At 45.7% G+C, this 24483-nt stretch overlaps 1 protein-coding gene across 3 annotated transcripts in view; it reads left to right on the forward strand.

Annotated features, from left to right (window-relative positions):
- Window positions 1–6368: 6368 nt before the first annotated feature.
- Dguok (deoxyguanosine kinase) overlaps window positions 6369–24483 on the forward strand; it is a 30960-nt gene continuing 12845 nt past the window's right edge. For 2 of the 3 annotated variants that reach the window (XM_038320063.1, XM_038320064.1), the window contains exons 1-2: window positions 6369–6537; window positions 18086–18198. In XM_038320063.1, coding sequence (XP_038175991.1) covers window positions 6396–6537; window positions 18086–18198 — 255 coding nt within the window. In that variant the 5' untranslated portion in view covers window positions 6369–6395. The remainder of the gene's footprint in view (window positions 6538–18085; window positions 18199–24483) is intronic. The other variant, XM_038320066.1, reaches the window with a different exon arrangement.

Genomic DNA, 24483 nt, shown 5'->3' on the forward strand with positions numbered 1-24483 from the left:
CCTGTGTGAGGTTCTTTTGTTCCTCGATGTTCCTATCTGTGTGTCTCAGGGGCAATGCTAAGGGATTTTCAGGTATTATTCGTCCTCCTGCTCCTTGTTAGATATATCTATGTGTATGAGTGTTTTGCCTGTATTTCTGTGTACCACCTGTGTGCCGTACCCAGGAAGGACAGGAGAGGGCATTGCGTCCCCTGGAACTGGAGTTACAGATGGTTGTGAGCTGTCATGCAGGTGCTAGGAATTGAATCTGGGTCCTCTGCAAGAGCAACCAGTGCTCTTAACCACTGAGCCATCTCTCCAGCCATCATTTTCATTATTCTTTTTTTTTAATTATGTGGGTCTTTTTGTGGTTTTATGTGCATGTGCCTGAAAAGATCACAGGATCCCCTGGAGCTGGAGTTACAGGCAACCGTGAGTCACCCAAAAAGGTTGCTACGCACCAAAATCAGGTGCTCTAAAGAGGAGCAAGAGCTCTTACCCACTGAGCATCTCTCGAATCCCTCACACAGTTCTAATCCCCACACTGCCCCTGAAGTGAGTGCTGTAAAGATTCCCACATCACTGATAAGGGCTCATATCTCTAAAAGCCGAGTTCTTACTCCCACCTTGCCAAATATATTGTTCTTGTTCTTATCAATGTTCAAGGAATGAAGAGAAAATGTCATTGAAGAAAGAACACTGGCTTTAGTGTCAAATACACTTAAGTTCTCTTAGTTCTAAGGAGTCTTCACCAAGACCTTAACTCTTCTGAACGTCCATTTACATACCATTCCCTGTCATAAAGCTATGCTACTGGTGACTAGGCTACCCTGTTAGTTAGGATCAGAAGGAGGCCCTCATTTCTGCCTGATGTCCTTTTCTTCATCTGCCTAGTCCTGGCCTCCGTGATCCTGAAAGTATGGCCTGGCCCCCAGCCATTGCAAACATGCGCACTTAGAGATAGTGGGGCCCAGTGGCCAAGTACAGAGAGCTCAAATTCCTTGGAGGAATGCAATCTTAGGATCTATTTTCCAGAAGCAGATCCTGGGATCAGGATTTGTGTGTGACTTCCTACAGAAGTCTCTGGGGAGGACCCAGTAAGGCTGCTTGGAAGAGGCAGAAGAGCCTTGGTCAGCAAAAGCTCTTTGGAGGGTTTGTTGCATTTAACCCACACACATTGCTCTTGAATCTAAGCCAAGTTAGAAGCAGAAAGCCAGCACCCACAGTCCCAGCTGGCCAGGGACTGGTGAGGGTGCACCCTGGGAACACAAGAGCTCTTTGACCTTCTGTGTGTGCTTCCTCAGGCACTTCTCCAAGAGACTGGCTCTTGAAAGCCAAGCCAAGGGACACACACATACAACACACATAATGCACAAGCTACACACACAATACACAGATAAGCAATACACACACAGAAAGGATCCAAGGACAGATAGAGATCAACTTACTCTAAAAGAATGCTCTGGAATCTCCATCTGTCCGCCTGGCGGGACAGTGGGCAGATTGACTAATCCCACCACCCCCCCCATCCTCCATACCCATCTGACTTCTGCATCTCCCTTTTACCTCTACACCACTATTTCTTCACTTTAAAACCAACACAAAAACACTATCTTAGGGCCGTTAAATTTTTAATGAATTAATATGTATCTCTGTGAGTATATGTATGTTTGTTGGGCGGGGGGGGGGTGTGCTTGTGCACAGAGAGGGCATCCAGTGTTGTCCTCTGTCATTTTCTGCCTATTCCTTTGAGGCAGGATCCCTCCCTGAATCTGGGGCTTGTGCTTTCTAAGCTAGGCTAGAGACCAGAAAACCCCAGCAATCCTTGTGTCTTCGCCCACCTTAGTGCTACGGTTACAGACGTTTGTGGGAATGCCTACAAATTTAGCAAGTTACATAAATCCTTTGACCTGAACTCCAATGTTCACAATGGAACAAGTGATCTTTATAGCCCTCCAGTCCCTTGTTCTAGATTCTTTAGCTGATGCCAAGTTATCTGCTGACAAAGAGAGGTCCTGTGATTTGAAAATAAGAAGAAAATACCCAAAAGGAGGCTCGAGAGATGGCTCAGTGGGAAAGCGCTTGCTGTGCACATCTAAGGACCTGAACTGGGGCCCCCAGAGTGCACACAAAGCTGGACACAGTCCCAGAGTGCACACAAAGCTGGACGCAGTAGCACCCAGCTGTAAACCCAGTGCTCCTACAGCAGGATGGAAGAAGAGACATTAGAATACGCAGACACCCCTGGGCCAGATGTCCTGGCACACACAGTGGTAAACGACAAGAAATCCTGCCTTGAACAAAGTAGAAGGCAAGAACACATGCCCAAGGTTGTCCTCTGTCTATAGGTGCACTCACTCACGGACACGTATCTGTAAGCACATGAATCTGCACACACCCCTTGCATGCTAAATAAATAGATGCCTAAGAAAGCCACCTTTTGGAACATTTGTCTCACACGTTTGAATGATGGCATAGTCTTTAATGTGCTGTCAGCTTTATTTATGACAGCAGCATTTGTAAGCACTTGAAAACTAATCCATCCTTCAGAGCTGGGCTCAGAGAGCTAAGCAGGGAACCTGACATACAGCAGATGCTTAGCAGAGTGGGATGAGGGAAGGGAAGGCCTGGCTGGAGTTCTGGCAAGTCAGCCTCAGCCCCTATGCATTAACTCCAGCGGCTGTCTCACAACCGCCAGGAGCGGGAAGGAGCTCATTCTCCAAAGTAAAAGGGAGCGAATCCCATTAGACAACAGCCACAACTTTCCTCTGGCCAGCACCTGAGCTGATGAAAAGACCCTATTGATATCAGTCAGTTGGAACTAATCACTCTGAGGAGGAACTAGTTTAATTGACCCTAGTTGCCCTTCCTTAGACATAGAGAGGGCACCCACCCCTTGTAGAGGCTAGAATCCAAAATCACTCACAGGCTAATGATTTTAATCTATCCCCAACCTAGGGCACTATTTTGCAGGCCTTTGAACTAGGGCCTGTCTGGAGGATGTAGGTCCGTCTCTAGGGGTGGGTCTTTAAAGGTTAGACCCCCTCCTGGCCTTTCCCCCAGCTCTGCCTGTGCTCTCTGCCTCCTGGTCCACCATAAAGCTCCTGCCGTCTCCACCACATGCTCCTGCCATTCCTCCCCACTCCAGGGGACTGAAATCCTCCCTGCCAAGAGCCAAAACAAGCCTTTCGTCTCTAGCAAGCTTCTGTCAGGTGTCTTGCTACAGCAATAAGAAAAGTGACTGTATTCAGTTCCCATGTCATTCCATGAGATCCTAGCCTCTGGCCACAGGTTCTTTCTCTTAGGAATTTAGAATTGGAATCAAAGAGATACTGAAAAAAATTATACCAGGTTTTCTGTAGCCCAGGGTTGGCCTCAAATTCCTTATGTAGCTGAAAACACCCCGAGCTCCTGATTATCCCACTTCTCCCTCCAAGGGTACTGTGGTTGTTACTGTTACCATAACTAGCATGATTAATTTTATGAATGGCATACATATAATAAAAAAAGGATAGAAAGATCATTACTAATAATGGCATCAGGATATCTGGAAGACAACTAGGTAAAAAATGGTTTTGTTCATTAATTCACATAATAAATCCAAAATAAAAAAGAAGATGTGATGATATATGTCTATAATCAAAACACTGAGTTCAAGGACAGCCTGAGCTAGGTAGTGAGACTCAATCTTTAAAAAAAGAACATGTTTGCTGGAAACCAAACCCAGGTCCTCTGCAAGAACAGCAAGTGCTCTTAACCTGTTAAGCCATCTCTCCAACCCCAAGATGATTCATCTTAATAGCCCTTTATTTCTTCAGAACAAGGCCTCGGCCTCACATTGAAGGGCTTGAATTGCAACTCTCCTCCCGACTCAGCCTCTCAAGTACTAGGATCACAGACACGAGCTATAATACCTGTCTTTCCACAGTACATTTTTGTTTGTTTGTTTTTTCGAGACAGGGTTTCTCTGTAGCTTTTCAGCCTGTCCTGGAACTCACTTTTATAGACCAGGCTGGCCTCGAACTCACAGAGATCCGCCTGCCTCTGCCTCCCGAGTGCTGGGATTAAAGGCGTGCGCCACCACTGCCTGGTCCTCAGTACATTTTTATTTATTTATTTATTTATTTATTTATTTATTTATTTATTTATTATGTATACAATATTCTCTCTCTATGCATGACTGCATGCCAGAAGAGGGCACCAGACCTCATCACAGATGGTTGTGAGCCACCATGTGGTTGCTGGGAATTGAACTCAGGACCTTTGGAAGAGCAGGCAATGCTCTTAACCTTGAGCCATCTCTCCAGCCCCCCCTCAGTACATTTTTATGAGTTTGTAAAAACCAACTCTTAGACACTCTAAGTTTTAGGAGTTTAATTGTCCGTATTTACCTATATCTGCAGACAAGTTCCTCAATGAACTTCACCACAACCCTGAGGACAAAAAGAGTCTCTCAAACTTGGGAGGTGTGTGTGTGTGTGTAAATATTTCCCAGCTCTAAATTTATTCAAGCAAAGAAATGTAAAGGATATTTTCACACAGAGATGGCTACTGGTGTGGCAGTAGTAATGGGTGGAATTTAGCAGCTCCAATCTCCATCAGCATCCCACCTAGATTATCCTAAATTTTCCACATATTTAAATTGTTAATATTTTGTTTTTATTTATTTAGTGGGGAGAACATACACGTGCCGAGGCATACATGTAGAGATCATAGAACAGCTTTCGGGAGTTGGTTTTTGCATTTTACCACGTGGGACCGGAGGACCGCTGCACTCAGGCAGACAAGCTTAGCAGCAAGTACCTGTACGTCATCTTGCAAGCCCCCTCTCCCTTTTTGAGACAGACTTGTGTGTCCCAAGATGGTCTCAAATGACTTGTGTAGCCAAGAATGACTTTGAAATTCTGATCCTCCTTCCTCTACCTCTCAAGTTCTAAGATTACAGGTTTATGACATCACACTAGGATTTTTTGAGCTGGAGATACAACCCAAGGTTTTGTGTATGCCAGGCAAACGCTATATCAACTGAACTACCTTGCCACCATCACCCTCAGCCTTCAATCTACTAAAAAAAAAAAAAAAAAGTATAGATATACAAATGTGAATTTAGCCAACTTGTATATATGTATGGAGTCAGGGGACAAGTCAGTCATGTCTTCCTGTTGACACAGCTCAGATCTCTCCCTGGCTATGCGGGTCACAGCTCTCTTCCCACTGTAGGACTGGAGGCTTTATGTCCCAGAATGTCTCTCCAGCGCCTCCTCTCTTCCCACTACACATCATATTCTGAATCCTTTGCACCTCTCTCCTCCGTGTCACCAAGCCTATCGCAGATTCGACACTTTATCCTGATGAGTGAACATTTTACTTATTGAAAAGTCAAAATAAAAAAAAAATGGATAAAAGCTGAATCCTCAATGTAAAAATAATGGCGCAACGTCATGTTGCAGTTCCACGGAATGAGAAGCATTACTTGTGTAAGTCACTGGATGGTGTTCGCCTCCTTAAAATGCACAGTTTCTTCCTTCAGGCAATAATTCCCCCAAATCTGGGGGACGGAGCCCCTTAGAGCCAGTAAGATGGCTCAGTGGGTAAAAACGCTAGCTGCAAAGACTGACAATCTGAGTTTGACCCTCAGAACTCCACATGGTGGAAGGAGAGAACAGGCTCCTAGAAGTTGTCCTAACCCTCACACGTGTACCCTCACCACATAAACAAAATAAGCTTGGTGGAGCACACATGTAATCCCACCACTTGGAAGGGAGTGGCAGGAGGATCAAACCAAATTACACTACATGAGACCTTGTCTCAAAATATCAAAATAAATAAGTGTAACTTAAGATTTTTAGTTACAGTTTTTATGGTGTTGATGATCAGACCCAGGGCTTTGTGCATGGCGGGCAGGTACTTTACAGTTAAGCTATATCCCAAACCCTCCATGTATTTTGATTCGTCTATTACGAATCACTTACACCACGCAGCTTGACAGCCTAAGCTCGATTCCAGGAACCCACATAGTGAAAACAGAGAACCATTCCTGCAAATTGTCCTCTGAACTCCCCACACACTACAAACAAGTAAACAAATAAACATATATGTGAGTGTGTGTATACATGCATACAAACATAAATGTAATTAAAACAACGACGAAAGGGCTATAAACGCCTTAACTCCACCAGTCAGCAAACCCTGCTACACCGAAACGCCGCGACAGCGCCACAGGGTCCCCACAAACAACATAAGCAGAGCAGCCCCGTAAGCCTCTCCGCACCCCTCCCCACCCACGCCCCGCCTCTTAGAGAGCTAAAAGCTAAAAACAGCCACTTCCTGCCTGGCGGTCCTCTGACGTCAGAGGCGCGGTACGGCAGGAGGAAGTGCCCTCGGCGGAAGTGCCCGCCTCGCGGAGCTTGGTTAGGATGGATGCAGGTCGCTTCCTTCTGCGTCGACTCCGAGCGACCTTCCGCTCCCTGGCTCTGAACGCGCTCATGGACGCGCCACGCGCCAGGGCCATGCATGACGGGGGCGGCCCCCGAAGGCTCGCCATCGAAGGCAACATCGGTAAGGGCCAGAAAGTGGCTTTCGAGCCTTGGCCTCCGCCGAGTAGGTGACTGACAGGCTGGGAAAGGAAACTGGGCTCAGATCCTGCCCCAGTCCGGCCCACTTCACCCCCTTCTGCTGCCACCACCCGACCTGCTGTTTCTGCTTGTCAGGGTTTTTCTCCCACAGTGCACCGTGGGTTTTGATTTTGGGGACATTGGGCCTCAGAACCCGGCCGCCTACTCACCGATGGGGACGTAAAAGCCATGCAAGCTGCAGATAGCCCCAGAATGGTACGGGTTTACTGGCGTGTTTCTTTTGCTAGAAATAGATGCTACAGTGTGCCATTTGTTTTCCTAAAATAGGATTGTCAGATTTAGCAAGAATAAAAATAAATGCCCAGTTTACATAGAATTAAAGGTAATTTTAGTGTGCCACATGCAGTATTCGGGACATACACTTCAAAATGACCCATTGTTTATTTAGACTCAGTTCTTAACAGATCCCGTCTTCACTATTTTGCCGTACCCCCGTGTCAACTGCACCGTGAATTATTACGGTGTCGTTTTATTTTATTTTGAGACAGTCACTATGTACCCCTAGCTGACTTGGAACTTGCTATTTAAACCAAGGTGGTCTCGAACTCACAGACATTTGTTTGCTTCTTTTGGAAAGATCTCGTTTTTTTAAACTTAGAAATATGTATAACAGTTTTGGTTACAAGTAGTCCAGCATCTTAAGTTAAAAAGAAAAAAAAAAAGTGCAATATTGAAGCAGAATGGTTCAGCTTAAGGTTGCTGAATTCTGAGGGTGCTGGCCTCTGCACAGACAGGGGTCCATAACAGGATCAGCAGGTATGCAGTGCTGAAGACAATCCCGCAACAGATAGTGTTTCTCATTTTATTCATACATCAAACCACCCTATTTCCATCTTCCCTGTGCCGGCACTGTTCTTGGCCCTGAGGACACAGCCATGAGCAGAGCATTTAAAAATTCTCCACTCGTGGGACTTGAAGAGGGAGCGACACACAGGTTGGTCCCTATTGAACTATAGGGTGAGCAAGGTGAACAGTGAAGGCAGAGGTGAGAAAGATGAAGAAAGATCAAGGATGAGAGATTGAGGATGATTGTTTTCTAGAGCGGGTAATCAATGATATGAGATAAGTGAACCGTGTGAGTAGCTAAGGAGCCTCAGTCCAGGCAGGGCAAATAGGAACACCTGGGGATCGAATGGTGTGTGTGGTGAACAGGAGGGAATCCATCTTGGCCGGAGTGGGATGACGGAGGAAAGCAGTGCAGGGAGATGAGGGTAGGTAGCTGAAGGACGACCAGGGTGTGTAGATCCCAGAAGCCATCGTGGGTTTTACCCTGAGACAGGAAGCCGTTCAATGGTTTGAGGAGTTTGAGGGACAACGGCATCACCTGTCCGATGCATTGAAAGTGGAAAACATCGTTCGGGAAGCCTTTGCAGCGGTGACAGGATAAGTTGGGCCCAGGTGAAGGTTACATTTTAAGGTAGGGCCAGCCGGGCCTGGTGATAGCTGAGCCGTGTAGTGTTGGACGGGTCAGTGGTGACCTCAGTCGTTTTCACTTGGACAGCCTGGAAGACTTAGTTTGGATTTTTCATTTAAATGTGTATTTGTTTGCTTACTTATTTTATTTGTGCCACTGAAATCCATCCCAGCTTTTTAAAAAAATGTTTTAAAGATTATTTTGTTTTTAGTTTTGTTCTGTGTGTGAGCATGTACAGGTTCCCTCATAGGCTGGAGAGTTACAGGTGTGAGCCACCTGCATGGGTAGTGGGAACCAAACTCAGCTCCTCTGGGAGGTACTCTTAACTGCTCAGCCATTTCTCTAGCCCAGATCGTGTGTTTTCTGTGTCGTGTGCCCCTCCTCCATCAGAATCTTGCTTCTGTCGTCCAGGCTGGCCTTGAACTCCTGTGGAGCTCAAACTGATCTTATATAACTGGATTTACAGTCATGCAATAACACACCCAGCTCAGTTTGTCTTAGAAGTCTGGGAAGAACAGATTGTGTTGGTGGTTTCAAGAGTTGGGTTGGTTTTTTTTTTTTTCCTGGAACTGCTCTTGTAGACCAGGCTGGCGTCAAACTCAGAGATCCGCCTGTCTTTGCCTCCTGAGTGCTGGGATTAAAAGTGTGCGCCACCACCGCCCGGCTTTCAAGAGTCTTAAGGATGTTTTGGGTTTGCTGTGCGGCTATTGGATAGCCAAGTAGAAGGGTTGAATGTGCTGTTGGGTTGTGCGTGGAAGATGCAGCGCTAGACATATAGGTGGTATTTAAACCAGAAGATTGTAGTGAAGGAAAGTCCTGTGGCCTGAGGACCTTAAGAGGTCAGGAAGATGAGGAGTAGTGGGCAGAGGAGACCGAGAAGAGAAGCCACTGAGGTAGGAGGACATCCTGGAGTAGAGCAGTTAAAGGGAGGGAATGTGGATTGGGTAATACTGTTTGAGTGGAGATTGGGGTGATCTTGAACAGTTTCAGGAGGAGACTTGAAAGCCTGCTTGTCCCAGATTCCAGAAGAATGGGGGTGAAGAATTGCAGAGGGTAGGTTAAACAGCTGACGTGTTTCCTAGACGAGCACGCCATGGGTTGATAGCTGCAAGTGGAAGAGAGTTTGCACTTTTTTTTCTTTTTTGGAGGGGGGTTTTGTTTTTGAGACAGGGTTTCTCTATGTAGACCAGGCTGGCTTTGGACTCAGAGATCCACCTGCCTCTGCCTCGTGAGTGCTGGAATTAAAGGTGCAAGCCACCACTGCCCAGCAATTTTTCTTTTTGTGAAAGATTAAAACATGTTAGTGAGTTTTTTTTTTTAAAAAATAGTCTAGTTGCTAGAATGCATTTTTTTTTACATTTTTATTACATTTATCTAATGTGTGTGTAGGTGTCATGGCTCCTGTGTGGAGGTCAGAGTAACAGCATTCATCTTTCTGTCTTCCTGTTTTTGGATGCAAAACTGCCTTACCCTCCTGATGCCATGACTTCCTCCCCATGAAAGACTCAAACTGTGAAATAAACCCTTCCTTCCTTCGATTGTTTTGTCAGGTAGTTTGCCATAGTAACAAGAAAAATAAGGTAGTGGCAGAACAAGAGGTTCACAGAGGATGACTGGCCCAATGTTGGTGAACCCTTAGATGATAGTTTATCCTGTTGGCATCTGGCGGTCGTCTGGGCTACTGTAAAGTTGAAGTCAGTGTGCCACAACCAGATTAGTTTCTAGAAGATCAGGCTACAGTAAGTGAATAAACAAACACTTCATAGAGTGGACACTTTTCCGTGTCAGGTTTGTTGCGGGACCCATAGTCTTTTTCCAGTTTGCCCAATGCACAAGTGAACTGGAAAGGTCTAGAGTAAATAGTTTCTTTGTTGTAGTTGAAGGAGGAAAGACGACCTGGGCTTGGAGAGAGAAAGAAATGGCACTTCAAAGGGTTGTCTGAAGTTGAGATTGCCAGGACTTAGTGGCTTCGTAGAGGTTAGTAGAGGAGGAGGGTGCTCGGGTTTATGGTTTGGATTGTGAGTCAGGATGCAGAGGATGGAGTAAAGGAAGAGATGTTCTGAAGAGATGAGTGATACATTTTGGCTGAGGAGTCTGTGAGACACACTGAGGAGATCTGAGCAGATTGACTCTGTACCCAAAGTGCAGAGAGACTTGGTAATGGGGCTAAGATGCCAGGCATGGAGCTGTGGACGGGTGGGAGTAGGTACAGCAGAGTGACCTGGAAGACTGTGTCTGACTTGGCTTTAGTCACCAATTGCTCCCATCACCACACACTCAGATGACATGTCCCACACAGAGTTACTCATCCTGTGTGGGCTGGCAGTACTTCCTACCCTTAACTGTGTGCACCTAAGTGCTGTTGAGATTGCACGTTCAGTACCTTTCCTGGGTTGGAGTCACCAGTACCCTGTTTAGCTTTGTGTTGTCCTGCCTTTGCTCTCAGGAAGTGATTGCCAGAGTCCTGTCCTAGCACATCCATGTGGGAGGTAGTCATTGCTACACAGAGGAAAAGGGATGGCTTCTGGTGAGACCCGAGTGCAGGTGAAAGCTTGGCATCTAGAACTCCTGAAAGTCCAAACAGTAAAATCCCTAGCTGATCTTCTAGTTCTGCTCATCCAGGATGTGTCTCCCACTGTCTCCTGAAGTCCTTTATTGTGTGACTACAAACCCCATTTGAAGTACAAGTTGCCATATGAGATAATTATCCGTGGGCCATCTGAGTCCATTCTGATTTTTTCACTTTCAGAGACCCTACTGTGAGAAAAGGAGACAGTCAATTCCTCCAGTTTGGAGACTTGTGTGTAAGGCAGTAAAGGACTTTGCTAAATTCATTTTTTCCTGCATTCAAAAAGATACCTTATGCATACGGGTGTGTCTTTTACTTGTATCAAACTTTAAAAATGAGCAAAGAATCCTTGTGGGGAAGAACCTACCTATTTCTAATACTGGATTCTCTTGTCTCTGTGAGTCACCTCATTCATACCCCCCCCCCATTTCTATTCTTAGAACCTGGCAGGGCACCCAGCATGGGAAAGGAGTCTGTCTTCATGAAGCGAGCTCCCAGCCTGGCTGGTGAGTGGGCAAGAATGAACAAATAATTACAGTCTAATGCCTTGGTGAAACTAGAGCAGGCAGTGATTAATTCTGCCTGGAGATGGAGTGGACCTGGAGAGAGTTCAAGGAGGCTTCAGAGGAAGCAACAGTGGAAGGCTGAGTCACGGGCACAGTGGGGAAGGAGAGCTCCACCAGTCAGCTCTCTCCTGCAGCAAGGCTAGTTCTCATCGTGTTCTGAGCTAGGAAAAACCTTTTTTCCCCTTATAGTTTCCCATGAGAAGAAAGAAAAAGAAGGAAAGAAACCAAATAAACTTATTAAGTTTCTTTAACAATTGTTGACTAAGTTTTCCCAGAATGCTTTTAGGATTAGAACTTTTATGGTCCTGGGCTTAGTGTCAAGGTTGGAGAAGAGGAAGGACCGTGAGGGCAGAGCTCAGCGTTAGCTACAGAGCCACTTAGTAGGTGCTCTGCAAGCTTCTGTGGGAGGAGTGCACACAGCGGCAGGTGTGCTCTGATAGCTTCTGCAGTTGAGCGCACATGGCAGCAGTTCCTGACATAAAAACTACATTTCCTTCCTTCCTTCCTTCCTTCCTTCCTTCCTTCCTTCCTTCCTTCTTTCTTTCCTTTTTTCTTCCTTTTTTCCTTCTCTCCTTTCTTCCTTCCTTCCTTCCTTTCTTTCTTCTTTTTTTCCAGACAAGGTTTCTCTGTGACTTTGGTGCCTGTTCTGGAACTAGCTCTTGTAGATCAGGCCAGGCTGGCCTCAAGCTCTCAGAGATCCGCCTGCCTCTGCCTCCCGAGTGCTGGTTAAAGGCATGCGCCACCACCTCCCAGCTAAGACTACATTTTCTTGGGAAGAAAGTTTTTGATATGCTGGACGTCTTATTTATATTTACTGCTCTTTGACTTTAGTAAAGGCTTTTGAATTTTTTTCCCTCATGTTTTCCATCTTATTGAGGAAAAGAAAATGCCAGGTATGGTGTTGCACACCTTTAATTCCAGCACTAGGGAGGCACAAGCAAGTGGATCTTTGAGTTTGAGGCTAGCCTGATCTACAGAGCTAGTTCTAGGACAGCCAGGGATACACAGAGAAACCCTGTCTTGAACTCTCCCCTACCCCCCCCCCCCCAAAAAAAGAGAAAATGCCCAGAGGTGATAGTGTATTTTAAAAGTTCCCATGAGATTCTGGAATAGTAAATTTAGAATATAGAAAATATGGCATCTGGGGCATTAGGTCAGCTTCTGTCTCTATCATATTGTAGCATAATTAACTATAACAAGCATGCAGTTATAGAACCGTTTGTGGGAAGAAAAAGCCATTTGGGATAAGATGAGCAGTCACAGCAGAACTGTCTGGTTTGAGGCAGGACCATCTTAAAGGTAAAAACTCACATGGTGAAGTAATAGGAAAGAACTTCCCATATAATCAACATAGAGTTTACCAGCAGCTCAGTCTCTAAAGGGAGACAGAGAGGTGGGACACTGAGACCAGTAGCAGTGGCAGGGGGCTCTGAGTTATGCTAACTCTAAGACTAAAAAAAATTATCTGAAGAGAGGCTGGCTGTAGCCATGGTATTCTTGTCAGTAGCAAGCCTCTGTGGTAGTGGTGAACCACACCCCACTGTGAAACCTCTGAGAACACTTTTATACATTTGTCTTGTCTTTAAAGATATTTTATTGTCTAATTATGTGTATGCAGGGGGGCCTTGTGAACCTGCATGCAATACCTGTTGAGGCCAGAAGAGGGCATTGGATTCCCCTGGACTGGAGTTACAGTGATTGTCCAATGTGGGTGCTAAGAATCGAACTAAGGTCTTCTGGAAGAATAGTAGCGATGGCAACACTGGAAGGTTACACCATCTCCAGACTTTATTAAATACCGTGCATTATTGAAGTGATAATTCCACACATGTGGATGGTGCCTGGGCACAGCTCAGTTCTTTTTTTTTTTTTTTTTTTTTTCTTTTGGTTTTTCAAGACAGGGTTTCTCTGTAGTTTTGCAGCCTGTCCTGAAACTCTCTGTAAACCAGGCTGGCCTCAAACTCACAGAGATCCACCTGCCTCTGCCTCCCAAATGCTCGGATTAAAGGCGTGTGCCACCACTGCCTGGCACAGCTCAGTTCTAATTGTATTCATTCAGTAAATGCTATACCCCATAGTGAGTTACCCAGGCTTTCCCAGTTCTCAGAACCTTCTCTCACTGTTTACTGTCTTTCTATGATGCAGTTGGCTTCTGGTTACTAAGCCGGCTTTCTAGAAGGCTTGGAGTTGGTGGGAGCTGTGCACAGGGTGCCCTGAACGTCAGAAGTGATTGTTCCACTAATTGGAACTGTAGGTTTCCCATTGTATTTGTTGACTTTCCAGGTTTTGAGTATTTAACTGGCATGGCTTGAAGTCTCAGAGTTCTGACTGCCCTGTAATGAATTGGCACCATCTGATCTCAGGTAGGCAGCTGGCGCTCCCTATCCAGCAGAGGCTTCCCATCTTTCCCTTTCAAAGGTGCAAGCAGAGCTAATGATCATTTGGTTCTAATCAGCAGAGCAGCTGCCTTCATCTTTTTAACTTTTTATTTGTTTGTTTGTTTGTTTTGAGACAGTCTCACTTCATAGCTGAGGCTGGCCTGGAATATGCTCTGTAGCCCAGGCTGGCCTCCAACTTGCAGTAGTTTTCCTCTATTCTTGGCCTCCCAGTTGCAGAGCTTATGGGCACAAGCCACAATGCCTTCTTTTTTCATACTACGTTAAGTAGGTCTCAGGAGCAGGCAAGATGGCACAGAGGGTAAAGGCACTTGCTGCCAAATCCACAGACCTGAATTCAGTCCCTAGGGCCTCATATGGTGTAAGGAGAGAAACCACTCCTGCAAGTTGTCCTCTGTCCTCTGCACACATGTCATGGCACACAGGGCAATATCACTTTAAATGTCTAAATAACTTCAGCCTAAATATAAGGACCATCTTTAAGACTTACTGAACAGCCTACACTCTAAATATTAGCTACCTGGGCCACATATTTTAAGCTGATATCCACTCAGCCTGTTGGTAACTCTCCAACGTAGCAGGACTTGGGAGCTAACCAGAGAAGTCACTGTGATTAGAGGTGAGACGTTGGACTTGGAGGAGGAAGGATTAAGCTGCTGGCCTGGAGCTGCGAGGAAAGGAAAAGTGTTTACTCACCTCTGTGTGGGAAGAGCAGAGGCAGAGCAGGATGAACAGGCAGAGTTGGGTGGAGGAGGGAGAGGAGCGTGACTGCAAAGCTGTTTGTGCTCCTCCTGTGTTCTCAGGAGTGGGGTGCTGTGACGAAGGCACAGATTGATGTGTGGGCTCCCTGCTGATCAGTCACACACACTCACTCTCTCCTCTCTCTCCCTCTCTCTCTTTCTTGGTTCCATTTGAATTCCCAGAGAAAGACCACTTCTAATAACAGAGATTGAGATTCAGGGCCCTTCTGAAGGCTTTTTTTCCCCTTTTTTCCTAAAGAGAAGGTCTTATTACATAGTTTTGTCTTGCCTAGAACTCAGTATGTAGACCAGGTGGCCTCAAACTCAAAGAGATCTGCCTGCCTCTGCCTCCGCCTCCCAGGTGCTGGGATTAGAGGTGGGAGCTACCACATTTCAGACTGGTCCTTTTTGAAGGGAACTGAAATTAATATTTTGTTTGTGGAGGCAGAATGTGGGGCTAGTTTTGGTTTTCAGTCCTAGCAAAGCCCCAACCTCCACCTGGAGAAACAGTTGCCATTGTAATGATGGAGTCACATCTAGAACACCATGTCACTCAGAAAGGATTGATTAGCTAGCCCAGTGTAAAGGTGTCAGCGTCAGCAGAGACTTGGCACCTGAGGGCCGTCTGAGCAAACCCTTGACAGCTGGGTAGGAATTGACCAGGAATGGAAAGGGCATGCTCCAGCAGACGTGAGAGCAGTGCAGTCTGCTTTCAGGAGAGATCATGGTATGAGTAGGGGCGCAAGGCGCTGGGGCCAGCTGGAAAGCTGAGGCATGAAAGGGTGGGGAGGGACCAGGTCCTGCTTAGAGGAAGGCAATAGGGCCAGCAAGATGGCTCAGCCCTGACCACATGAGCTCAACTCTGACCTCCTGAGCTCAACTCTAGGACCCACATGAAAGGAGAGAACTAAACTCTCATAAGCTGTCGTCTGACCTCCACACACCCACCATTGTACATAAAAATAAATGAGTGTACTTTGAGGAAAAACAAAGGCTGGTGAGATGGCTTAGGAAGCAAAGATGTCTTCTGTCAAGGCTGATGACCCGAGTCTGATCCCCAGGACCCACATGAAGAGGTCCAACTCCCACAATTTGTCTTCTCATCCCCATATGCATGTCATGGCACGCCACCTCACCCCGAGGTGATGGGTGGAGATATACATGTATGTATATGTATATGTTGTTGATGAAAGCAATAGGATTTTGGTATTGAGACAGTGTCTCATTATGTATCCTGGCTAGCCTCATACGCAGTCTGACCCCAACTGACCTCAGACTCATGAACTTCCTGTCCCAGCATTTTGGGTGTACAGGGGTACCCCACCAGGCCCAGTCCTGCAGCATTTTAAGATGTATTTCACATGCAACACAGCCGCAGTGTGGGGGTTCAGTTGCAGAGAGAACAGCTAGAGTAAGAGAGGCGGGGACCATACTTGTTCTGAGTATGGAGGTGCAAACAGAAAAGGAACAAAGAAGGAAAAGTTAGGAGATACAGGCAAATGGCCTTGGGGCCTCTGGAGGTCTGGCAGAGGAGGCAGTCCTGACAGCAGCAGGTGTTACCATGCTCTAGGTCTAGAGGGTGGGGGAGCGCCACATGGTGAGTGGAGGATGAGTTTATTTGGGGGATACCCTGATTTTGAGCTGTGCCTGCAATGTCCAGAAGGTTCTGTCCACCCGGAACTCAGGACAGAGGTGTGCTGGATATAGGTGTAAATGGAAGTCAGTAGGGTCTTGTGGACTAGGTTGGTTCCACCTCCTTGCCATCACCCCAATCAAGCCACAATTAACTGTTCTAATGACTTCTGCTTTAGCCCAGTCTTTTTTTTTTTTTTTTTTTTTTTTTTTTTTTTTTTTTTTTTTTTTTTTTTTTTTTTTTTTGGTTTTTTCGAGACAGGGTTTCTCTGTGGCTTTGGAGCCTGTCCTGGAACTAGCTCTTGTAGACCAGGCTGGTCTCGAACTCACAGAGATCCGCCTGCCTCTGCCTCCCGAGTGCTGGGATTAAAGGCGTGCGCCACCACCGCCCGGCTTAGCCCAGTCTTTTTATGTTAAAAATCTTTATTCTTTTTTTTATTCTATGTGTCTTTTACATCATGTACTTGATCCTATTTATTTCCCCATCATCCCCATCAGTACCAACTATTCCCCCCAAATAAAACAAAATTTAAGAAAAGGGGAGAACTTAATCTCATCATGGAAGCTGCAGTGTGACACAGTGAGTCTCGCTGTGAACCCCTTTGTCCATGCATCATTACTTGCAAGTGTTCATTGCAAAGAGTTACTGGTCTGGTTCAAGGCCTCTGGTTTCTACTACACTATCAATACTGGGCCCTCTCTAGGGCTCCTCTTGGATATGCTGTTCCCCTGTGTCGTGGGGAGCCTCAGCTTTGGGTCTATAGGTCAGATCCCTTCATGTGCTCCAGCAGATTACAGATGGGGTGGATGGTGGGGCGGGCCAAGACATATCCCTGGGTCTGGGCCTGGGCAGCTGTAGGGTTGGTCCACCAGGTGTGAAGTGCGGACAGCTCTCCCGCGCTTACAGTTTGGGGCTGGCTCACTCACACCTGCATTAACAGGGCTGACTCCATTATGCTTTCCTGGTGAGGGGCAGGGCCTGCTCTTCCAAGTGTTGCATCAGCCCATTCTTACAGGTGGTGGAGTGGTCTTTAACAGGTGAGAAAGAGGGGTCAGAGAGATGGTTCAGTGGTAAGAACGTTTTATTGCTATTACAGAAGACCTGGGTTCAGTTCCCAGCACCCCTGTGGTAACTCACAATCATCCAGACCTCCAGTTCCAGGGGATCTGACACCCTCTTTTGGTCTGTGTGAGTTCCAAGCACACAGGTGGTATACAGACATACATGCATACAGGCCAAGACACTCGTAAACAATAAAAAATAAAAAGCTGAGAAGGAATCTTGTCATTTCTCTGCTGAAACCCATTGCTGACTTACCTTTGCCCGAAGAGCTCAAACCTGTGAGGCCCTGTGTGGCCTGCACTTGACTGCCTGTCTGCCTGGCCAACCCCATCCCCAACCACTCTTCTCCCTCACACCCCATGCTACATCCCTGCCAGCTGCTTCTGGGGTTGCTCCTCCCAGACCTTGGTTCATGCTGCTGCCATGTGCAGGTTAACCTTCACCCACCCTCAGCCTGACTGCCTGCTCATCCTTCGGGGCTTCGTTAGGTGACATTTCTTCAAAGGAGCCTTTTTGAGCCTCCTGAGCTGCATCTGAGGCAGTCTGCATTTTCCCTTCTCAGCACAGCATGATTTATTAGTGGCTTCCTGTGTGTTTGCTTAGCGCCCATCATCCATGTCCTCTGAGAATAAAATGCATCCAGTAATTTATTACCAGCATACCCCAGTGCTTGACAATCCCAAGCAATCTTCTGCGAGTGTTTTTAGGCTTGTTGACTCAGTGAGGCTCAGCATGGTCTTTCCTTCAACCTGGAGTCCCTCGAGCCTGGCTAGATAGTCACATCACTAGTCCACCCACTTGGGAAGGTTCTGTTTTCAGCAGTTACTAGATACCCTGCCTCTCGGAGGTCCATTCATTGAAGCTGCAGCCTGAACCCAGAGACCATGTCTCCTTGCTATTGCCCGGGCTCACTGTGGTAGCTGGTTAGCTGCCCATCTTATCACCAGGCTGACAGTCATATGGCTGCCAAGTTTTGAAGCTGGAAAAGCTGGCCCTTGCTCCCGTGAGATGGGCACTCATGGCAGGGGTTAGTGGCTGCCTCCTTCACCCAGATTTGGGAAGCATCCCAACACGTGCCATTTGCATTGCAGCTGTGGGCAAATCCACCTTTGTGAAGTTACTCACGAATACTCACCCAGAGTGGCAGGTGGCTACAGAACCTGTAGCGACATGGCAGAATGTCCAAGCTGCTGGCACCCAAAAAGTAAGTTTCCAGCTGTGGGGGGTAGTTGGCAGACACGGGCAAGCAGTCCACTTGGAATAATTTAATTTGTTCTGAGGAGATGAAGTAGCCCAGCTTGTCTATTTTAAATAACTTCATTCCAGAAAGCAGGCCGCAGAGGATATGACTTGTTTGAATATATTTAGTTTTGATTTTTGTGGCTTTTGTATGTCTGTAAGCGCCTGCCTCCTGTCTGTGGTTTCCCAAGCATGCCCAGCCATCCAGGCTTTGAAGATGAATGTTGTCATTCTTACCCTTAAGTATTTAAATTGTTGTTATTAAAGCTGACTGGCAGAATTAAAAGTCAATGAGGGCATCACAGACATGGGAAGGGACCTTACTGAGCATCTGGTCACCCTTTGAGTCAATGCAGAGACAACAACTCACATTTTTAAGGCACTGGTCTTAAAAATGTCTGCCAGGTCCCTTCCAGGCTGGACGGACCCCATGTGTTTACTCGCACCTCACCACTCAACCCTAGTGTCAGCTCTGCTGATTCTGCCACTGCCAGGGGTTTGCTTTCAAGCCCTGCCCACACCAGTGTGGGCGGGGAAGGAGTGGCAGCACGTGCTGCTGGCCTCACGAGCTCCTGCAGGCACCTGGAATTTGGGTTGAGTGGCTCGGTCTTGTTTTAGCCACTAACGATTGGTCAGTTCTTCATATGTTGAACCACACTGAACCCCTATGACTGGGGCTCCTTGGTTCAGGTGCTCTTGCCTTTTTTAAATCGTAGCTTTCTGTGCTACCACAGCTGCTGTGTACAGTTGAGGCTAAGAGGACTTTCTCCTTCTCAGACCTAATCTCTCAAACACCTCCAGGTTTCCACCGGACTGTTTTCCATTTTGAAGGCACTTTGTGTGAGCGCTCTGCTGCGTGCAGCGCGTTTCCTGTCCGCGCAGTTTACCGAGAGCGAGTGCTCCCGGTGCTCTATGTGTAGAACACCTCGAGTGAGTCTGGACGCCAGGCCTGTTAGCCCGTCCAGAGCGATGCTGCCTGTGTGGCTGGCATGCTATGCTGATTGGAGGTATGTTTTGCCAGTCAGGCATGCAAGTTCATATGCTTGTAGGTGTGCAGATGTGTATTTGTAAAATTTTAGAAAAATTAGAAACAGATTGTATCTTTTTCTAAGTATTCCAGAAGCAAGTAGTGACATTTTAAAATAGACTCACAAAATCTTTGCTGCTCCACCTCAGGAGCATTGGAGCTGAGTTCTCCACTCCTTGGCTGCTCTTAGCTACTGATCCACCTTACCAGTCTCTGTTTATTTGCTTTTTGAGACAGTCTTTTGTAGCCTAGGCTACCCTGAGCTCTTGGTCTTCCTGCTTTCACTTCCCGAGTACGGTACACCCTGCACCACACCTGGCTTTGTTGTTGTTTATTTGTTTGTTTTTTTAATGTGGGTTCTGGGATTCCAACTCAGGTCCTCTATTTAGAAAGCAAACATTGTCTAACTGAGCCATTTCCCCAGTCTTCCTTTTCTTTTACTTTCTTTTTTTTTTGGGGGGGGGAAGGTTGGGAATTGGTAAAGATAGTTTAATATAGATCTGAGCTCAAGGATTAAAAATAAAAGGGATGCTCAAGAGAAGGTAAGATTCATGAGAACATGGTTTGTGCTTCTCCAGCCTTCTTTCTCCTTCTCTTCCTTTTTCTTTTTCTTTCTTTTTTTTTTTTTTTTTTCCAGACTAAGGATTAAACCCAGACTTCCACACGCTAGGCAAGCACTCTGCATCCTAGCTCATAGCTGCTTTGTTATTATTACTTAATGGGCTGCCCGTTTGTCCCTTGATTTTTTTCTATTGTTTTCTTTCCCTCGTTCCCCCACCCTGTGTGTGTGTATGCGCATATATGCATGTGTGCCTGTGTGCACATCAGTGAAGGCTTTCCCCCTTGTTTTTGAGATAGAATCTCTGTTCATCTGCTGACCCTGGAGTTACAGGTATTCTGTCTCTGCCCTTCATCTTGCTATAGGAATACTGGGATTATAGACAGACATTGCCGTGCTACTCTTCCTGGCTTGACATTGGTTCTGGGGGATTCAAACTCAGTTCTCATACTTGTGGGGTGCCCCAAGATCTTCATCTCTTTTGTAATGTTTTCGTGAACTCATTGTAGATAAATATATTAATTGGGACAAACTGCTCATACATGTTTCTGCTAATACATTTTTCTTTTATTTTTCTATATGGTATTTTAAATTTTTATTTATTTTTATTTCACATGCATTGATATTTTGCCAATGTCTGTGTGAGGATGTCAAAACCCTTGGAACTGGAGTTACAGACAGTTGTAAACTGCCATGTAGGTGCCATCTCTCCAGCCCCTATATATGGTATTTTATGATACAGTCTAGTGGGAAAGGAAAGGTGTGCAGTCCCACAGCGTGTCCCCCACAGCGTGTCCCACAGCGTGTCTCACAACATGTCCCACAGCGTGCCTGTGGAGGTAAGAACAGCCTGCTAGAGTCATTTCTTTCCTACTATGTAGACCCTGGCTGTCCTGGAACTCATTTTGTAGACCAGGCTGGTCTTGAACTCACAGAGATCCATCTGCCTCTGCCTCCCAAATGCTGGGAGTAAAGGCATGCATCACCACTGCCAGGCCTGGTTTAGTTTTTGTGTAAGCAAATTTGTCCATTTTCTTCACCATGTGTTACCTTTGGTGTTAAAGGCTGCCTGCCTGCCTGCCTTTCTCTCTCTCATGTGTGTGATATACATATGTGAGTGTGCACAGGCCTGTGTTGGCCAGAACAGGATATTGTTTTCCTCTGTCACTCTGGGGTATTTCCTTACTACAGTGTCTCACTAAACCCGAAGCTAGGTTTTTCAGCTGGGACTGGCTAGCCAGGATTTGATTGTCTCTAATCACAAAAGTTCTACTTTTTACGTGGGTCCTGGGATTTCAAACACAAGTCCTCATGCTTTCAGAGCAAGCCCTCTCCCACTGAGCCATCTCACCTGCCCCTGAGGTTTGGAGTTTATTTATTTATTTAATGAAGGTCAGAGGACAACTTTCAGGAATCAGTTCTCCTTCCAATAGATAGGTCCTTGGGATTGAATTTAGGTTGTCAGGCCCGAGAGCAGGTTCCTTTATTCTCTGAGCCACTTGGAGGCCCTGCTTTTTTGTTTTTGTTTTTTACGTCTCCAGTAGCTCAAGATTTTAAAAACATCCTCCTGTATTTCTTTCGGCTATATGTGACTCTTAAAGTTGTAAGGCTCACCAGGTGGTGATGGTGCACACCTTTAGTTCCAGTACTCGGGAATACTCTGTGAGTTTGAGACCAGCCTGGCCTGCAGAACTAGTTCCCGGACAGCCAGGAATACATAGAGAAACCCTGTCTCCAAAAACAAAATAAAAGCAAAAGTTGTAAGTTGTTTTCGTGTGTGTGTGTGTGTGTGTGTTTGTGTGTGTGTGTGTGTGTGTGTGTGAAGTGTGTTTGCCTGTGCACTTGGATGGGGGAACAGGTGTCCTGCTCTTCGACTTTCCACCTTACTCTTGAGACAGAACCGCTCACTGAACCCCACAGTGCTGAGATTACTAGCTTTCATGCAGCCATGCCCAACCTTTTATCTGGGTGTTGAGAGTCTAAACTCAGGTTCCCATGCTCATTCATCACTAATCCATATCCTCAGCCTGCTTATTTTTTTATTTATTTTTATTTTATTTTATGTGTATGAGTGTTTTGTTTGCATGTATGCCTGTGTACCACATGCATGCCTGGTGCCCACAGTGGCCAGAAGAGGACATTAGATCCTCTAGAACTGGAGCTACTGATGGTGGTGAGCTGGCATGTGGATGCTAGACTTAAAACCCAGGTCCACTGGGGCAGTAGCAAGTGCTGTTATCACTGAGCCATTTCTCCAACCCCCATTTTATTTTTTAAACAAATACTTATCTCACTGTTCCAGTAGTGTTCTTGCTTATTCCTGAGTAGAAGTACGCTGTGTTGTTAATGATATTCGTCCTCATTATCTTTTCAAACTCCTATTGCTGTTTTGATGGGAAGCGGTTGCTTGTATTTGAATAGTATGACTCAATTCTCATATGGAGTACCTTGCCCAGGCTTTTAGACAATAGTAGTTGCCTCTAAGTGGAATCATTTAGAAGAGTTTTCCAGTATTCATGATTCATCTCTCTTCCTGCTTGCTCTGAGTAGAGTTTGCAGAAGAAAGTTAAATAACTGCAGGGGGGTGGTCATTACTCTTTTCTGCCCTTGGTGAAGTTCCTTCTAAGGTCATTATCCAGTCCTCTGTTACTCCCTGTGGAAGGAGACCTTCTGACAATATACGGGGTGCTCACTTCTTATCAGCAGTGAACACTGAGCTTTCTTCTTAAGTCTTCCTAGTACCCTTTACCGTGAGACAACCGTGACTGCTGCTGCTCTGTTTAAAGGTGGGGTCTTAGGTTACCAGGCTGATCTGGAATTTGCTGTGTAACACTGCTGGCCTCAAACTCACATGGGTCCTCTGCCTCAGCCTTCCCTTGCTACTACACTAAGCTTTGTCAACTTATAAAGTTTGAGGTGATTCATCAGTGCTGAGATGTGATTGTTTGTAGGGCAGAATCAGTTCAGACTTCTTAGGAGAAGGCAAATGTCTTAGGTTTGGTTTAGTGATCATTGAAGATGTAGCCCAGATTCAAATACATGGGAAAATGATAGTTTCCTCTGGATTCTCATTTTGGGGCAGGCATCTCCTCTTTCTGTTAACAGTGAAACATGAATATTAACATTTGTGATTTTTCTTTTCTATTTTACATGACTTTCTTTGTGATTTCCCTTTGTGTTTTAATTGGGTTTGTGTAGGTAGAGGCTGCTTGTTCGTTCCTGGCCACCCAGACCCACAATAATCGTACCAGAAACTATATCATTTATAACACTCTTTGTCCAATAGCTTAGGCATATTTTTAGCTAACTTTTACATCTTAAATTAACCCATTCCTATTATTTTGTCTTTTACCACTAGGCTCGTGGTTTACTGGTAAGGTTCCCAGGCGTCTGTCTCCTTTGGTGGCTACATATCATCTCCTCTGATTCCGCCTTCTTTTCTTCTCTATCTGCTTGGAATTCCCATCTTGCTCTATTCTGCCCTGCTATAGGCCCAAAACAGCTTCTTTATTAACCAGTGGTAACAAAGCACATTCACAGCATACAGAGGGGAATTCCATATTAGCTTTGCTCTACATTTGTAGATTTCATACTGCTTTATTTCCTATTGGAGGTCTTTCTGGAGTCTTCATTCATTTATTGGAATTAAAGGGAAAACTCCTGTATTTAATTTTTTTCTTGATACAGTGAAACAATACCTGCTCTTACCTTTTTTCTTTCCTCATTTCTTCCTTTAAAGATTTTATTATTATTATTATTATTATTATTATTATTATTTTTGGTTTTTCAAGACAGGGTTTCCCTGTAGTTTCTAGAGACTGTCCTGGAACTAGCTCTTGTAGACCAAGCTGGCCTCGAACTCAGAGATCCGCCTGCCTCTGCCTCCCGAGTGCTGGGATTAAAGGCGTGCGCCACCACTGCCTGGCTTATTATTTTAAATTATATATGTGTGATAGGGGTATGTACAAGTGCACTCACACAAACAGACACATATATGTGCACACAGTTTTAAAATATGTATTTATATATACTACATACAAAACAATTATAAAATATAATTAAAATATTATATATATATTCTACAGCTGAAAAATGAACAAAAATCAGTCTCTATACTTAGAGAGCTCTTGTCCAAAGTAGGAAACAAAATCAAATATCTCAACAAGAGTCAAGAGATTGCCTCACTGATATGAACAGGTCAGAGGACAACCTTGGGTGTAGGTCCTATCCTCCATCTTGTTGGAGACAGTCTTTTTGTTCAACACTGCGATGCGTGCAGGCTGCTGGCCTAGGGCTTCCAAGGACCCTCCTGTCTCTGCCCTCCTCTTGCTTTGAGAGGCTATGCCTGCTACTGTGCCAGATTGTTGTGGATTCTGGGGGTTTGAGCTTAGCTCTTTATACTTGCTTGACAATCACCATGCTCACTAGCCATCTGTCCAGCCCTTGTATTTTATAGATACTATTGTCTCTGTGTTGACACATTTGAGCCATGCTTGCATTTTCTGTGAGAAGATTCTCCTTGTCATTTACTTCTAAACTTAATGATACTCTTTGCCAGAAACTTCTTTCAGTTCTTCACAGCACAAGTGACGGAACGTCTGTCACATTCTTGACCTATTCTAGCTCTTTATAGCCTAGTCTTCCACATTGTGACCTCCCTGAGT

This window comes from Arvicola amphibius, chromosome 2, assembly GCF_903992535.2.
Source record: "Arvicola amphibius chromosome 2, mArvAmp1.2, whole genome shotgun sequence".
Taxonomy (NCBI): domain Eukaryota; kingdom Metazoa; phylum Chordata; class Mammalia; order Rodentia; family Cricetidae; genus Arvicola; species Arvicola amphibius.